Source organism: Parus major, chromosome 2 (genome assembly GCF_001522545.3).
Source record: "Parus major isolate Abel chromosome 2, Parus_major1.1, whole genome shotgun sequence".
In the NCBI taxonomy this organism is placed as follows: domain Eukaryota; kingdom Metazoa; phylum Chordata; class Aves; order Passeriformes; family Paridae; genus Parus; species Parus major.
This window is the reverse complement of record NC_031769.1, coordinates 149,276,722-149,294,077: the sequence shown is the minus strand read 5'-3', so window position 1 is coordinate 149,294,077 and position 17,356 is coordinate 149,276,722. Positions and strand designations below refer to the sequence as shown.

General features: G+C 46.8%; 1 protein-coding gene across 1 annotated transcript; it reads left to right on the top strand.

Annotated features, from left to right (window-relative positions):
* Positions 1-8,954: 8,954 nt before the first annotated feature.
* LOC107199269 (ly6/PLAUR domain-containing protein 2-like) lies at positions 8,955-13,996 on the top strand. Its single transcript, XM_015616608.2, has 3 exons — positions 8,955-9,108; positions 12,565-12,684; positions 13,269-13,996. Exons 1-3 carry the CDS (start codon positions 9,057-9,059, stop codon positions 13,478-13,480), a joined length of 384 nt encoding a protein of 127 aa, XP_015472094.1. The 5' UTR covers positions 8,955-9,056; the 3' UTR covers positions 13,481-13,996.
* The last annotated feature ends 3,360 nt before the right edge of the window (positions 13,997-17,356 follow it).

Sequence of the window (17,356 nt, the reverse complement as noted above, 5' to 3'; positions counted from 1 at the left end):
GGACCTTCAAGATAATCTCATTCCAACCCCTTTCCATAGGCAGGGACACCTTCCACTATCCCAGGCTGCTACAAACCCCATCTAGCCTGGCCTTGGACATTTCCAGGGATCCCGGGGCTGATACAGGTTCTCTGGGAAGCCTGTGCTTCACCACCCTCCCAGGGAAGAATTCCTTCCCAATATCCCATCTATCCCTGCCTCTGGCAGTGGGAAGCCATTGCCCTTTGTCCTGTTCCTCCATGCCTTGTCCCAAATCCCTCTCCAACTTTCCTGGAGCCCCTTCAGGCCCTGGAAGGGGCTCTAAGGCCTCCCAGGAACCTTCGTTTCTCCCAGCTGGACATCCCCAGCTCTCCCAGCCTGGCTCCAGAGCAAAGGAGCTCCAGCCCTTGGAGCATCTCCGTGGCCTCCTCTGGACTTGCTCCAGTAGGTTCCTGCCATCCATGTGCATATGACTCCAGACCTGGATACAGTATTCCTGATGGCATCTCCTGAGGGCAAACTAGAGAGGTTATGTCCTGCCCTTTGCTGTCTCTCTGGACTGGGCTCCTCTCCATCCGGGGCAAACACAGGTTTTGGGGGAGGAAAAAGCTCTGGAACTGAAGAGGAGTCTCTAATAAGCTGATTCATTTGGGAGCTTTGACGTGGAGGAGTCAAGAAAGGCGTGTAGGAAGGGAGTTTGGAATTTAAAATTGGAGTGGTGCTAAAGGAAAACAAAACAAAAAAAGAGGCTGAATCAAGAGCTCCACCTTCCTGCCAGCGCTGACCCTCTCCACCTCCTTTCCTCCTGCTTCCTTTTCCCCCCATTCCATGGACTTCGAGAGACTGTGGGAGCTCCTGGAGGCTGCAGGAGGCTGGAAAGATGGGAGGTGCTTTATATGTGGCTGTGGGAACATGTTCCAACCTTCCCGCTTCTCATCTCCCAAGGAAAAGAGATTTCCAATGTTGCACAACATGCCTGGGTCTCCGTGATCTGACCTCTCCTGGATACAGGGAATGCTCGGCCACCTGAGCTGGGATTAATGACTTGTTCTTTGTGTGGGCGTTAAAGCTGCACGGAAAAGTACCAAACTCATGGGGGGAGAGGTGTGAGTAGCTCCTTGCTCTCTGCTCCACTCCAATTAACACCAACAACGGGGTGGGTTGAATTTCACACGGATTTTTGTCACACTTTGTCACCCAGAGCTAAAACGGGTGTTTTCCACAGGTGCTCCTGGCTCAGATTCCATCTCTCGTTGCTCAGATGGTGGCGATTCACTCACCCGTTGTTGCTCCAGAGGCTGAGCCACCCGAGCTCAGACCAGTAAAACCTGCTGGTTCCAGGAGCAGCAGCACCCATTTAGCACCAAACCACGAAAGGAAAGATGCCAAAAAAAACTCCAGTTCACTCGGTAGATAAAGGATGGTGGCACCTTGTATGTGGCCACTCAGGTTCTTTGTAAGGACAAGGTGGAGCTGCTCCTGTTGGAATTCAGCTCCTGGGTTTTTCAAGGCAATTTAGATAAACTGAATTTTTCTCCTTACTTTATTATCACCTGGAGGTTTCTTGTCCTCAAGCTGGTCAGAATTATTAAACCAATTATTAAACCAATTATTAAACCACGAATTTTTGGAACAGTGAAAATTTAAAAATACTGATATTATCCTGAATAGTTCTTCCTTGGGAAACGGGCTGGGAGGAGGGATTTGCATTTTCTTCTCTTGTCAGGAGGTGGCAGTGGCAGGGCCCAGTTCTGCCAGTGCCTTCCCTTGGGATGGACTGGGATGGGAGCACATCCCAGGACCACAACCCCCTTCTCCTAAGGGACGTGATTGTTGGAGTCTGGAATACAGAGTTTGTGCCCTTGTTTCTGATACTTAGTTATAAGATCTAGAAAAACACTGAATTTCATATAATATGAAATTCATGAGCATGTTTTCATGGTGAAACATGAAAACAAATGTTAGATAGAAAAAGCTAAAAGAGTAAGTGTGTAGATTAGAAAGTATTTTTAAATCACCGGGTGAAAAAGTTAGTTTAGAGAACAGGAGACAAGATGGAGGATTTAGGGTGTTGTCCTTCTTATTTCTTCTTCATGTTCATCTCCTAGAGGTTTTTGGGTAATAGTCAGTGGTTGGACAGAAAATGCCACAGTGCATCACAGAGGGGAAGGGTCATTGGGTCATTAAGAAAAATAATATACGTGTCTACTGTTAATTGGGTAAAAATAGGTACAAAGATAAAAGAACTGTGTAGTTCAGGGCCATTTTGTGCATCAGACACGAAGTGAGCCACAAGGCCTTGTTTGTACCATCAAAAGAAAGAAATGTACCAGATTGCAAAGATTAACCTTGTATAACCAGCCTGGAGAGACCTGTTAAGTTTTCTGATCACCTGTTAATAAACACGAGAAACAAGATTCTAACGAGCTCAGGAATTTTCTTCTAATCATAAGAACTGAGATAAGCAGGGCTCCCCACAAGGGAGGATCCCAAAAGAATTCAGTCCAAAGGAGGCTGAGAATCCAAGAATAAAAAGAAAAATACAGAAGAGATGTAGCAGAAACAAAGAATCAGAAAAAGGACTTTTTAGAGAAAAGTTACAATGATGGAGAAAGGACTTCATTTGGAACCTGTGGACCAGGAATGAACCCATCCCACACCTCTCTTTGACCCTTTTCCATGGCAGATGCTATGGGGCCCCCTGAGCCCTCCCTTCCCAGCCTGTTTCACAGGCTGAAAAATTCCATCACTCATAACTCCTCGTGTTGCCTGGGGTTAAATCCATCTTCCAAACCAAATGAAATGTTGGGATCACAGGGACATGGTGAGATAACTCTGAGATCTGAGTTCTGCCGTGGCTGGGCTCTGGTTGGGCAGGGAGAGGGGGTAGATCAGGACAGGTGATGTTGTTGTGGGCATTTGGTCCTGATCAGATGGGAGTGGATAAGGCCTTTTCCAGACATCTGGAACATGCCTCACATTCCCAACTGCCTTCTTTTATTGTGAAGCCATTCCCTCTTGTCCTGCCACTCCAGGCCCTTATCCAAAGTCCCTCTCCAGCTCTTCTCTTAGGCACTGGAAAGTACTCTAAGTTCTCCTCAGAGCCTTTTCTTCTCCAGGCAGAAAAAACCCAATTCAGCCTTTCCTCATAGGAGAAGAGTGGTTTTCCTCACCTTTCCCAGGGAAAAATGCTCTGGGGGTCACAAATCTTGGGATCAGAAACACGTTCCTGAAATCTTCAAGCATCTGGAGGCTGTACCTGGGCTGTTTTTGGTGCGGGACACAGTGAGCCTCTCACCTGGGCAGGGCAATCTTCATTTAAGTTTTCTACTGGTTTGGGCAGCTCCCAGCAGAAAATGGTGGAATTATCGTAATAACTTCGTATAGCATACATTATACGAAGTTATACGAGGTTTGGGCAGCTCCCAGCAGCCAAAAATGTGGATATTTCCAGCTCCAATGCCAAGCTCTGCAGGATTAGAGGGAGATGAAAAGGGCCTGGAGGCAAAGCTGGTACTTTTCAGTTGGGTTATTTAGTGTTTTACACGTGTTGTCCTTGTTCTTCCCTTCTGGGTCAGCGAGAAGTGACTCAGGTAGGAAAGTATCTCTTGTTCCTTGGATTAAGTCGGGAATGAAGGCAGGGGATAATTAAGGCAGGTGACAGCTACACTGAGCAAGTGATTTACATTCCTGCATCATTAACAATGCCTTGGGAAGGCTGGATGGAGCAAATCATCTCCAAATAAGTGATTGCTGCCTCAGTCAGAGTTGATGGGAAGGGAGAATTTCTCAACTTGGAAGCAGAAAGAACAAAAGGGAGTGAGAAAAGAATTGATAGGGAAGGAATTAAAATTCCCACTAGTTATAAATATATGATCAATCCTTTCTATGCACGTCATAGCCACACTTTAGGAATTATTAACGCCTCTAAGATTCCCCCATGGGATTGCTGCTGTATCCATGTGCTGGCCACTGGCCAGGGAAGCGATGGATGTGAAGGTCTTGCCCAGAAAGAGTTAAGAGCCACACAGAGGTTAATATAAATAATAACCTGGAGATAACAGGTACCTGCATGGAATTCAGAGAGGGAGAAAAACAGGTTGGGAAAAAAAAATAAAAAGGCAGGTGAATGATTATCTGGAGGGAACAGGACTCCTTATAAAAATAAATCATCTTGTTCCTGCCTTCTTGTTCTGGGGAACATCCAAGGAGCAGCTCACAACACACGGCTGGGGCGGAGAGGGGGACACAGCGAGGTCTGGTGGCAATCTGGGATGAGCAGCAGAGTTAAGGAGCCCTTTGTGGGGTGGTCTGACCTGTCTGCCCTGGCTCTGGCTTTAATAACATTCTCTCAGGTCTCTGTTGGAGCCAGGAGACAACAGAACCCTGGGATGCATCAAAAAGAGTGTGACCAGCAGGTCCAGGGGTGGGATTCCCTCCCTCTGCTCCACTCCCTCTAGGTCTCACCTGGATTCTGTATCCAGCTCTGAGGGCCTCAGCACAAGGACGTGGAGCTGCTGGAGCAGATCCAGAGGAGACCAAGATGATGCTCCAAGGGCTGGAGCCCCTCTGCTCTGGAGCCAGGCTGGGAGAGCTGGGAATGTCCAGCCTGGAAAATGGAAGGCTCCAGGGAGACCTCAGAGCCCCTTCCAGTGCCTGAAGGGGCTCCAGGAGAGCTGGAGAGGGACGTGGGATAAGGAATGGAGGGATAGGACACAGGGAATGGCTTCCAACTGCCAGAGAGCAGGGACAGGTGGGATATTGGGGAGGAATTGTTGGCTGTGAAGGTGGTGAGGCCCTGGAATTCCCAGAGGAGCTGTGGCTGCCCCATCCCTTCAAGGCCAGGTTGGCCAGGGCTTGGATCAACCAGGGACAAATGGAAGTTGTCACTGCCCATGGCAGGGGTTTGGAATGAGATCATCTTGAAGGTCCCATCCAACCCAAACCATTCCATGATCCTTTGTCCCAGCTCAGTGCCAAGGTGAAAACCAGTGTGGAGAGAGCTGCCAAACTTCCTGCATCCATCTACAGCTCCAATCTGTGTCAAACCCAGCTGCTCCCAGGTGTGAGAGCCACAGCTTTGCTCAGCTCTTTGAGCCTATGGCTTGTCCCACCGAGGGGACACATGTCCTTTCCCTGAGGGCACCTTCCAGAAGCTCAGTTTTGGGAATCTCCTGACCTTTACACACTCCAGAGGCTTGGGAGAGGGATGAAATGTCTCCAAAGCTGTGCCAATGTAATGGTTTTCAAGCCAGGCAGAGGCACGTTGGATCCTGGCCATGCATTGTAGGGGATTATAGTAAAATCAATTAGGAGGAATAAGGCTGCTGTGACTAATGAGCTAATGAGTGGTGCCTGAGTGAAAATGGCTCTAAAAGAGCTGCAGGGTTGGATTCCTGACTCGTTATTCATAGGGATAGGCTAGAGTCAGGCTTGCCATCCTTTATTCTTTACTTTGCTTTTCCAGCATTCTCTTTAACCTCTAAAGACGTTCCTCATCAGTGGAGGAGATGGAGAAGGGCACAGATACCCGCTTAATTCCTCTCTTTCTGGTGCAAGACCCTCAGCTCCAGAGAATTTTGGTTTCTGTGAAAGCCATGTGGGGACCGTGATGTCTTGGTGAAATTCACGGTGATTTAACACCTGGAATCTTCCCAGCAGCAGTTCAGTGCTCAGAGTAACCCATCCTTGCTGCTTCCACGAGTGCCTCTCATCCCTGACCCGTGGAGCTGCTGGAGCGAGTCCAGAGGAGGCCACGGAGATGCTCCAAGGGCTGGATGCTCCAGAGCCAGGCTGGGAGAGCTGGGAATGTCCAGCCTGGAGAAGGGAAGGCTCCAGGGAGCCCTCAGAGCCTCTTCCAGTGCCTGAAGGGGCTCCAGGAGAGCTGGAGAGGGACTTTGGGAAAGGGGTGGAGGGACAAGACACAGGGAATGGCTTTAAACAGGAATAAGGTACAGTTAAATGGGATATTGGGAAGAAATCCTTCCTTGTGAGGGTGGTGAGGGGCTGGGATGGAATTCCTAGAGCTGTTGTGGCTTCCCCATCCCCAAAGGTAACCAAAGCCAGGCTGGACGGCGTCTGGCAGCCCGGGATAGTGGAAGATGTCCCTGCCCATGGAAAGGTTTGGAATGGGATGATCTTTAAATCCTCTTCCAACAAAAGCTTAGCACCAGCCCATGACAGTGTCATGTCAGCACCTCTCCACCCTTAAATCCAACCCCATCTTTCCCTCCTGCATCTGCCTGCTCTGGAAGTTTGGGATTCATAGGAGATACACCAAGGGCTGATTAGAGTAATGAATATGGAGAGTTCAAAATAATTAAGACAAGAAGACTCTCAGTGCCTGCAGCCCTTGGTTCCTGAAACTCTGCCCTGGAGGCAGATGGGGAATTTTAGGATTTGCAATGGAATTGGGCAGCCTGGGAGGCTGTGGGATTTGGAGATTTCCAGGCTGGATGAAAGTGAGGCAGGTCTGATGAAGATGCTTCCCTCCTGAGATTGCCTCAGCTGGTGAGGTAGGACAGGGTTTTACACAGGATTTCCAGGCTGGAAGTAAACATTTGGCTGAACTTTTCCTTTTATTTATGACAACAATCTAATCTGAAGTGAGAGAATTGTTGTATTAATTTCCCTTTGAACAGATACATTAAATAAAGTATACATATATATATATATATATTTTAAAATATAAATATTTTTAATATTTAAATTCCATCTTGTGACAAGGCAGATTTATGCAGATTTATTTTATTTTTTATTTTTTTCTGTAATTAGTGGGAACCCCCCCAATAGAACAGGTTGTGGTTTCTAACAAAATAACAAAAGGAATTCAACAGAACAATATTTGAATATTCTCATTAGTTCTTGTTATTTTTATTATTTTTTTTTTTTTTGATGAGTTGCCAACCCGCAAAGCAGCAGCACAGGGCGTGCATAAAAGAGGAAACATTTCAGGACTCAGATAAGATCAACTGAAACCATAAACAAGGTGTGTTGACACCCCCCCAAAACCACCCTCCGGAGCGAAGGAGGGAGCAGGATTTAGAACAGGGTGGTGGCGGAGATTCTTCCATCCAAGATTTTCTAAGGGCAGGGAGATCACATTTCAGCTGTGCAGGTGAAACCAATCATTTAACACACATTGTTTGAGGCCACTTAATACCAGGAACCAGAAGCCACACCCCATCCATGGCTCTTTTCTTTTTTCCCCTATGAACTAGGCAAACATCATTGGGGGATTTTTCCTTTTTAATAGGATTATGACATTTTCTGCTGAACATGAGGAAAGCCAGGCCTGGAATATACCTAAATGTCTTTCCCTAGGTAATTTTTGGGGCTGGAAATAACTGCTTAGCCCTCATAATCCACATAATTACTGTATTAGAGAAGCAACTGTGAAAACAATCTGTCGGAATTTCTGAGGATGGAAGTCACCCAGAAGTGGTGTTTGGTAAAGCGGCAGGAATTGCTGAAATGCTGAGACCACTTTTAGATTAAATATTAGGGATAAATTCTTCCCTGTTAGGGTGGTGAGGCCCTGGAATGGATTTTGAGAGAAGCTGTGGCTGCCCCATTCCTGGAAGTGTCCAAGGCCAGGTTGGACAGGGTTTGGAGCAGCCTGGGATAGTGGAAGTTGTCCCTGTCCATGGCAGGAGATTGGAACTGGATGGTCTTTAAATCCCCTTCCAACCCAAGCCATTCCATGATTCAGGAGCTTTAGATCTGGAGAGATGATGACTGCATTTTTCATCCAGCATTCCTAGAAAAACTTTTAACCTTTCAAGGCAGGACAAGACAAATTGGCCTCTAATCACACCAGGGAAAGTTTAGATTGGATATTAGGGAAAAATTTCTTTGCAGAAAGGGTTGTCAGGCATTGGAACATGCTCCAGGGTAGTGATGGAGTCACAGCTGTGGAAGTGCTCAAAAAACCTGTGGATGTGGCACTTGAGGACAGGGTTTAGTGGAGAAAATGGTGGTGGTGCTGGTTTGACTCTGAATGTGATGGTCCTGACATCTTTCCCAACCTTACTGATTCTTTAATTCCAATAATTCAGGTGAATAACCCTGGATAAAATTCCTTCAGTGCTGGAATAGCAAAGTTGGGGGGATATCTCCAACACCATCTTGGATTCAGCTTTCCCTGTTCCTTAGTGAAAATCTGTGTTGGGAAGGTGCCCGGAATAGCCACCAAAAGGCTCTTCCAGTTATTGCAATTCCACACTTCGACTTGCTCATCCCATGTTGGAGGAGGATTTCCTAGCACTTAGGTGCAGGAAAATCCAGCAGATGCCTGGGGCAGCAGGGTTGGGAATGGAAAAACTGTTTGGGAAGCAAAAAAGTCGTGAACTTGCAACCACACAGAGCAGAGGGGCTTCTCTGTTCCATTCTTCCTTGGGATAATGAACATGAGAGATCCCTTTGGCCCAAACTTTCGGGTCCTGGTCCTGTTTTTTCACTTTTTCCAGTGAGTGAGGGATTAAAAGTCAGATTTCCACTTGTAGACCAGGCTGGACAAGACTTGGAGAAGCCTGGTCTAGTGAAAGGTATTCCTGCTCATGGAGGGGGTTTGGAATGAGATGATCCCTTCCAGTGCAAACCATTCCATGTTTCTCTTCCTCCTGATAAACTCTGCACCCCACTGAAGGTGGAAACACAGAGGAGAAAAATCCATGAGGTTCAATTCTTTGATGTTCACATCCACCTAGGCTTTTTTACTCAGGATTTCTTGAAACCACTCCAAAAAAGGAGAGGAAATATTCCCAAGCTGCAGGACAAGACCTGGACACCAGGATGCTTTCACACTCTGGGCCTTCCACATCCAGCTTAACCAATCCCAGCCATTGTCCACCCTGAGAAAACAAATTTTCCTCTTCAAGGAAAATGAAAAGAGATGACGGAGTAGAAGAGGTGGGGCCTGCTTTGGAGCTCCTACAATTCATTTATAGCTCAATGACACTTGTTTTTCTAGAAGATTTGGATCTGGAGACGGAATCAGTGCAAGCCAAATCCCAGGACGTGTGGCATCGGTGGAGAGTGGTGACAACCCAGTGACCAGACAACGAGGGCTGTGCAAGATGAAGGTGTTTCTGTCTCTTCTGTTGGCTGCTGTCACTTGCCTGGATTTGGGTGAGTTCCTGCTCGGATTTATCCAGACTCCTTCAGGAGATGCAGTGTGATGGAATAGGATGCGCCCTGCTCCCTCTGAAAGTCTCAGACTTTAGGCAGTTTTCAGGGAAAAAAAAAAAAGAAAAATCTGTCTTTGGAATATTTCAGGATGGTGCTGGTGTCATTGGGATTGTCAGGTCAGGCTCTTTAGGAAGTTTCACAAGGCAAAGTGTGATTAAACCGTGTCATTTTTTAATGCAAATTCCCACTCTCACTTTTTCCATGTTCATGCTCAATTTCACCATCTTTTTTTTTTTTTTTTTTTCCTAACATTATTTTTAACTTTCTGTACCTTTTTTGATACTCAGCCCTGGATGTCAGTTCCATGCAGCGTGTGTGGGAGCTCTCCAAAAAATGTTACATGTGGGATTTATCCAATTTTAGCTGTCAGAAGTGGGAAAGATGGGTTGGGACACTGCTGGTGGCCCGGGTACTCCAGGGTTGATGTTTATCATAACATCATGGAATGACTGGGGTTAGGAGGGACCCTAAAGATCAAAGAGAAGCACTGGAACAGGTTACCCCAAAAAGTTGTGGATGCTCATTCCTGGAAGTGTCCAAGGGCTTGGAGCAACCTGGTCCAGTGGAAGGTGGTGCTGCCCATGGCAGGGGGTGGAATTCCATGATCATAAAGGTCCTTTCCAACCCAAACCATTCTGTGATTCCATTCCATGATTCCATGATCCTCCCTCCATCCTTTCTCTCCCTTTTTTCTACCACCACACCAATTTCTTGGACAAAAATTGATGATCCCAAGCTTTGTTGGATGTCCAAGGTAATTGATGATCAGGATCAATCCAGGATCTGTTTATTGGGATATTCTCAAATCCAAACAGTGCCCAGTCTGATTTTATCTCTGCCTGTCTATTGAGCTGTGTCAGGATTTTTTAACTCCTATTTATTTCCTTCTTATGCAAGGACGTTTTTGGTCCTCGCTCCTTGAGCTGACTCTGCAGGGGAGAAACAGGTGGTGGCTTGTTTGGTTTTCTTTTCAGAGAGGAACACAAATCCTGTGGGTTGTATTTGTCCAGCATCATGAAATGTGAGACTGAGAACGATGCTTCCTCCTAAAGATGACTTTCCCAACTGTCAGATGTGGAATTAGTGCAAACAAAGCATCAGGTCACGATGGCGAAGCAAGGGAATAAAGTTTGCTTTAGCAAGAAAATTGCTGTGTTTGTTTAAAAAAGGGATTTTTCTGGTTCATTAATTAGGACGGCGTCTATTTTCACTCCGTGACTTGTTTGCCTGAGCCTGCTGACATCCCATTGGAGCTGTGCTGGGAGGAGCTGAATAATTTCTCCTTTTTAATGAGGTTTGCAATAATTTCATCAGGATTGTCACACAGAGAGGGTGACAAGGACTTCCCAAATTAAAGAGGGGCTGCTGGGGTGTGATGGCAACAAAATACATCAGTGTGGTTGTAACACACACTTTGAGGTGTCTGCTGGGGGGTGGAAGAAAGCACCTAGAGGCGATGACCCATGTTGAATTCCTCAGAAAAACCCACAGAGAGCAAAATTCCCTGAAAAACTTGTCGAAAAACGGCTTTTTTTGGTGAAAGGGAACACCAGGCACTGTTTTGATTTGATATCTTTATCTCAGAGTGCTCTGTGTCACAAAAATCTGAGGGGTTCTTCAGTGGCTTTCTCAGCAGTTTCTCCATCTCAGAAGATTTTGGTCACTGAAAGATTTGGGCTGTGCTTATTCTGTGGTTGTAGGAGCTGAGAAGCCCCTGCAGCTCTCAAGGGCTTTACAGCTCAGCAGGGATGAGGAACATCTCTGAAGTAGTGAGGGACAAGGCAGGAGGAGCTGGCTCAGGAAGGATTTGGAGTCTTGAGTAACAAATATTGTATCTGTGGTTTCTGCCTAGAGCAGAACTTGTCACATGCAATCCATTCATGGTGCTGCTGTCTGGTTTAATTCTTTTCTGTGAGGGGGTGAGGGTCTGGAATGGAATTCCCAGAGAAGCTGTGGCTGCCCCATCCTTGGAAGTGTCCAAGGCCAGGTTGGACAGGGTTTGGAGCAACCTGGGATAGTGGAAGGTGTCCCTGCCCATGACAGGGGTCTGGAACTGGGAGATTTTAAGGTCCTTTCCAACCCAAACTGTTCCATGGTTTAAAATAACCTTCTTCTCAAAAGCCCAGAATCTCAGGACAAGGGGGAGAGCTGTGCTCACTTTGTTCTTGTGGCTTCAGTGAATTTGATGGAGACAAATTCCTCCTGTCTGGGACAGCCTCCCAGCCTTTGGGAAGAGCTGGCAGAGTGGGTGTCAGCAGAGGAAATTCTCAGTGCTGCAACTCATGTCCAAGTCTGACTTTGTGAGGTGTGTCTCCAGATCCTTCACCAAGGGGACAAACCTGACCAAGCTGACAAATTTCTGTGATAAAGTGACTGAGCCAGTAGACAAGAGATGAGCTGTGGATATTTTCTAACTGGACTTCAGGAAGGACTTTGATGCTCTTTCCTATAAGATCATGGAATCAGGGAATGGTTTGGGTTGGAAGGGACCTACAGAGCATCCAGTTCCATCTCCTGCCATGGGCAGGGCAGGGACACCTTCCACTACCCCAGGTTGCTCCCAGCCCTGTCCAACCTGGCCTTGGACACTTCCGGGGATGGGGGGGTCCAAAATCTCTTTAGGAAACCTGTTCCAAGATCCTCATGGACAAGCAGTTGAGGCATGGGCTGGGTGGACATCTCTCTTCGGAGGAAAAGACTTCTCAGGCTGGAGGAGAGAAGGTTTAGATTGGGAATTGTATAAATGTCTGTGAATTCCTGAAGGGAGAGAGCAAGGAGGAGAGAGCCAGACTCATTTCAGTGATTCCCAGTGCCAGGACCAGGCAAAGGACACAAACTGAAAAGGAGGAAACATCAGGAAACACCTTATGACTGTGAGGTTGACTGAGCAGCAGCAGAGCTTTCCCAGGGAAGTTGCAGAATCTCCATCCTTGGAGACATGAAAACCACACCTGGACAGGAGGCTGGTCCTGCTTGAGGGCAGGAATTGGACTGGTGGAGCTCCAGAGGCCCCTTCCAACCTCCCCCATTCTGAGATTCTGGGAGTCTGGGATCTCTTTCTGACACTCTGCTCAAGTCAAGGAGACAGGTAGATCCAGAAAACAGAGAAATAAATCAGCTCAAGCGCTTTCCTGTGTCACGGGGTCTCCTGTGCTTGTGGCTCTGTCTTGTTTGACTCATCACAAGGGGTCTGAACCTGACCTGAGGCTGTGCTTTGACCACCAGACCTTTGTGTTTCTCATTCCCACCACTCCAAACACCTTCTAGTATTCCATTCCCATTCTCCGCATGATTATTTTTGAAAATCCCTCCTGAGAGATACCTGGAGGGGCACAGACAGAACCCACACTGGGACCATCCTCATGTTTTCCCTCCTCCTGTTTTCCCTCCTCACAGGACACTCCTTGCAGTGTTACACGTGCAGGGATTTGACCCCAGTTGAGAAGTGCCTGACAATTGAGAACTGCACGGGGGCTGAGTTCATATGCAAGACCACAATGTATTCCGAGGAGGATGGTAAGGACAATTCCTTCTTTATCCATGTTTTTAACAGGAATCAGTGTTTGGACTGTGCTGGTGTGGAGACCGGTTCCTCTTTCCACTTAAAGATGGAAAAGAACTCCAGCTCTCCTGCTGTTGTGGGAAGCTCTGTTTGTGTGAGGAAATATTTGGTGAATGCAAGCTCCTGGTTATTAATGCTCAGAAATAAGATTTTAACTTTTTGCAAGGTCATGTGGTGATAGGAAAACAGGGAATGGCTTTAAACCTAAAGAGGGTGAGTTTATATTGGATATAAGGAAGAAATTCTTCTCTGGGAGGGTGGGGAGGCCCTAACAGAGGTTTCCCAGAGAAGCTGTGGCTGCCCCATCCTGGGAAGTGTCCAAGGCCAGGTTGGACAGGGCTTGGAGCAATTTGGGATAGTGGAAAGTATCCCATGGCAGAGAGGTTGGAATTTGATGATCTCTAAGTTCCTTTCCAACTCAAATCATTCTATAATTCTATGACACCAACTCCTGGTCATCAGAAGACAAAAGAGAATGGCGATGCTGACCTCTGTTTTCCCCAGTCCTAACCATTCCTGCTTTTTTTCTTTGCCATAGTTTATCCCCCCACAGGAGTCTCAGTTGTCACCAAGATGTGCTCCTCCTCCTGCGTCCCCTCTGACGTGGATGGCATCGGGATGACACATCCTGTCACCTGCTGTTACTCTGACCTGTGCAACTTCGATGGTGCAGCAAGTCTGAGGATCAGCGTTGTGCCAGTTGGGATCCTGGCAAGTTCCCTCTGTGCCTTTTTCTGGACTAGACTGTGAGGGGATGATGGGAGTCATTTATTCTGAAAATTACATGAAGAAAATAACCCCCCACCAGCCCACCTTTCTATGTGGATGCTTCATGAACAACACTCAACAGCTCCCAAAAATAATTATTGCTTTTTTTCTTTTTTTTTTATATCCACACTTCTCCCACAGCTAAGAGAGATGCAAAACTCAGGAAGGCACAACTGAATTTTTTAACTGATCTTTCAACAACTCCCACAAAATCAAATGTGGAGTTTCTTCGCTGTGCTTGTCTGGTTGGGTTTGAAGTGAAAAATTCAAATGTGTGAAGTATATTTAAGGCAAAAAACCTTGAGAAGAGCCTTCCCTACTGCCTTAGAGCAGGTCCTCTCCAACCCATCATTTTCTGCTGTTCTTCCTAGATCTCCTTCTTTGTACACCAAAAAATTAAGAAGACATTTCTGTGTCCAAAATATGAGGCAGGAGACTGAACTTCCCATGCCAATGATCTGTTCTGGGGTGGTTAAAATCTCATGTTCTCTGTACCCTTTCGAGAAGAATAAAAAAAATCTTGTACTAAAGCTATTGTAATCACATTTAATTTTCTTTATTTTATTTTATTTCCATACTCCATCTTTCATTATTGTTTAACAGTTAACAGAGCTAGGTTTTGGGGTCAGTCACACAGCAGATGGATGAGACATTTTCCATTATCCCTCGCTGGAATTGACTTTCCACCAACATTTCTTCCATCAACTCCCCTTGCACAAATCTATCTTTACTGGGAATATTGAATTTCCCCTGAATTTGGAGATCAGTGAGGATGACTCTTCCCCCTTACTGTAATCGTCCAGTGCATCATCCACAATTCCTGGTGTGTTTCTCCAGGCTCCTTACATTTTGTTCCTTCCCATTCTGGTTCTGCATTTTCCCATAATTCCCTTTCCAATGTCCAGCAAAAATATCCTCCTTCAATCCTGATATTTCTGATAATCAACCCAAACGTGATATAAACTCTTCCATGGGGCACATGTGGTCTCCAGGAGAGGTGGTACAATTCCCATCCTTGGGAAGCTTTCATGGAAGCTTGGATGAAGTCCCGAGAAACCTGGGCTGACCTCAAAATCGGGAGCTTGGACCAGGAACTTGGATCAGGAACATCCTGAGGTTGGCTTTCCAGCCTGAGCTCCCTGTGAATCGCGATCCCACTGGGATCACTGGAACACAAACACCGTCATTTCCAGACATTCCACAAGGAACATACACTGGGAAGAAATTCTTCCCTGCGAGGATGATGAAGCCCTGGCACAGGTTGCCCAGAGAAGCTGTGGCTGCCCCATCTCTGGAAGTTTTCCAGGCCAGGTTGGAGGGGCTTGGAGCAACCTGGGATAGTGGAAGGAGCCCCTGCCCATGGCTGGGGTTGGAATGAGGTAATCTTGAAGGTCCCTTTCAACCCAAACCATTCCATGATTCCATGAAACTCTGAAAGCTCCTTGATGGGGATTTTTCCAGCTCTGCCCAAGTCACAGATCCTGGAGCCAAGTGGGTTGATCCAAGAGGTGCCACCTGGGAGAAAACCGGGAAGTCCCAACATTGTCCCACAATTGCATTTGGGGCAAGAGATGAAATTGTTCCTTCAGCCCTACCATTTATGACTCCTGAAGCGCTGAGAATTTTTTGAGGTCCCCACCCTCCAAGAATCATCAGACATGGCTGATTGCTCTCAGGTGGCTGAGCTGGAGCGGCTCCGTAGCCATCGTTGCTTGGAGAAGCTGCGTGCGGAGGAGCTGATCTTCCCCTCCCTTTATTGGCCACGGGTGCTTCACCCCTTTGATGTCTGGCCAGTTTGGCAGCGTGTTTCCCACATTCCGGCTGTTCCCCACAGAGATCATGGCTGAGGGGGGAGATCTGGTCTGAAAGGCAGAAAATCTGTGTGGGTGAGGCTTTGGAGTCACTCCCCCTGGATGGAAGCGGAGCTTGTGGTTAAACATCAACCTGAACCTCTCTGTGGTTTGTATCTTTTCTGGTATAAAAATTAATATATTAATATATATTTTTCACCTGGTGTGAAGCTGTCCTCAGCTTCCTGCTTCTGGAAATGTCTCTGATTATTTATTTCCCCCAATAGCCACAGAAGGATTTTTTTTTTTGGTTCATTTTTGCTGAAAGTTAATTTCTTCCCCATCCAGTTGACCTCCAGGACCATCTGTTTTTTCTGATCCTCCTCATTCCTGGGGGCTGCTGAAAGCTCTCTCTGAAAGTTTTTCTGCATTTGTTTAGGAATGAGTCTCTTGCTCCTTTTTTTTCTCCCAAGCTCTCCCAACCCTTTTTGCCTCTTCTCCTGTCATGGTGGATCTTTGGAAGAGTTTTGCTCAGTCTTTTCTAGACATTTTTGAAACACTGGGAGAGGACAAGGGTTCATGTTTCAGACAAAAGGCAAGGAGAACTTCAGGGAGAGATGGATAACTTACCCAAAATCTGTCTGAGGAAATCAGGTAGGGCTTTGCTTGGTCAGTGGAGACTGGCTTTGGAGCAGACATCCACCCCACACCTTCCTGACTCTTGTATGGAGCTGGGACGACTTGCCACCTAATTTTTTGTTAAGGAGAATTAATAAAGTGATCTGTGATTTCCTCCTAGCTCAGCTCAGGCACGAATCTTTGTAGAACAGCCTGGCCCTGGTTTGTTGCTTCAGCTCCCAGCCTGAGACACCTTCCCAAGAGCCTGGATCTGTCTAAACAGATTCCCTTGGGAGCAGCAGGATTAAGGATAAACACAACCTAGGTGTACACAGAGCTAATCTCCCTACAATATTTCTCTGACTATATTTTGTTTATTCCTTGTCCCCAGAGGGAAAAGCAGGTGAATTCCCTCTTGGAAGCCCTCCTGGTAAAATCCAGCTTGGTGACTGCAGGATATAGCTCAGGAATCTGGGAATCAGCAGACAGCCCTGACAGAATGTTTCACTGCTGCCTCTGAAAAATAGGGATGTGTGTCATCCTTCCAATCCTTGCAGAATGGAATCAGTCCAGTGTGTTTGCTAATTTTTCCTTGGAGGAAGTGTTCCAAGAGGCCAAGGCAGTTGTGACTTCCTGCTGGGACTGCAGAACCCTTCAGTGACGTCCTGAGGAGGAGGCACCGAGGTTTTCTTTTATGTCCCTGCACAAAAAAGCCCTTTGCTGCTGCTCCTGAAAATGTGAAGTCTGAATTTCAACAGTGCTTGAGTTGTTCCATCTGGAAGTTAATCCCTCTAATTCGCTGGGACAGGGACACCTTCCACTATCCCAGGTTGCTCCAAGCCCTGTCCAACCCGGCCTTGGACACTTCCAGAGATCCAGGGGCAGCCACAGCTTCTCTGGGAAACCTGTGCCACCCTCACAGGGAAGAATTCCTTCCCAACATCCCATCCATCTCTGCCCTCTGGCAGTGGGATGCCATTCCCTATGTCCTGTCCCTCCATCCCTTGTCCAAAGTCCCTGTCCAGCTCTCTTGAAGCCCATTTAGGCACCAGAAGGAGCTCTAAGGTCTCTCTGGAATCTTCTCTTGTCTAAGTGAACACCTGTCACCCTGAAAACTCAGTTTTTCGATCTTATGGACATAGTTTCTAAAAACTTTCCCAGGACAGTGGCTGTAAACATAGATATGTATACATTATTTCTGATACACATCTTTTGATGGACATCTCTCATGGCCAGTACAGTTGGAAAGGTGTTAACCTGACTACCCTGGCCATGGTCAGAAACTTATAAATACTGAGAAAATAAAACAAAGCTCTTTTTCTTTCACCGCATCTCAAGCTGTGTCTGTGTGACTCACTTTGTGTCCAACAGCGACAAACACCCCCAGCTCTCCCAGCCCATCCATGCAGTGCCACCTCACTTTCCTGGAATAAAAACCAACCCAACCTGG

What these genes read in the sequence shown, in the direction of transcription:
- LOC107199269 (XM_015616608.2), top strand. Translation starts at nt 9,057, where the DNA reads ATGAAGGTGTTTCTGTCTCTTCTGTTGGCTGCTGTCACTTGCCTGGAT. An exon ending in TGTCACTTGCCTGGATTTGG is followed by an intron (nt 9,109 to 12,564) that starts GTGAGTTCCTGC and finishes CCCTCCTCACAG; the next exon opens with GACACTCCTTGCAGTGTTAC. An exon ending in AATGTATTCCGAGGAGGATG is followed by an intron (nt 12,685 to 13,268) that starts GTAAGGACAATT and finishes TCTTTGCCATAG; the next exon opens with TTTATCCCCCCACAGGAGTC.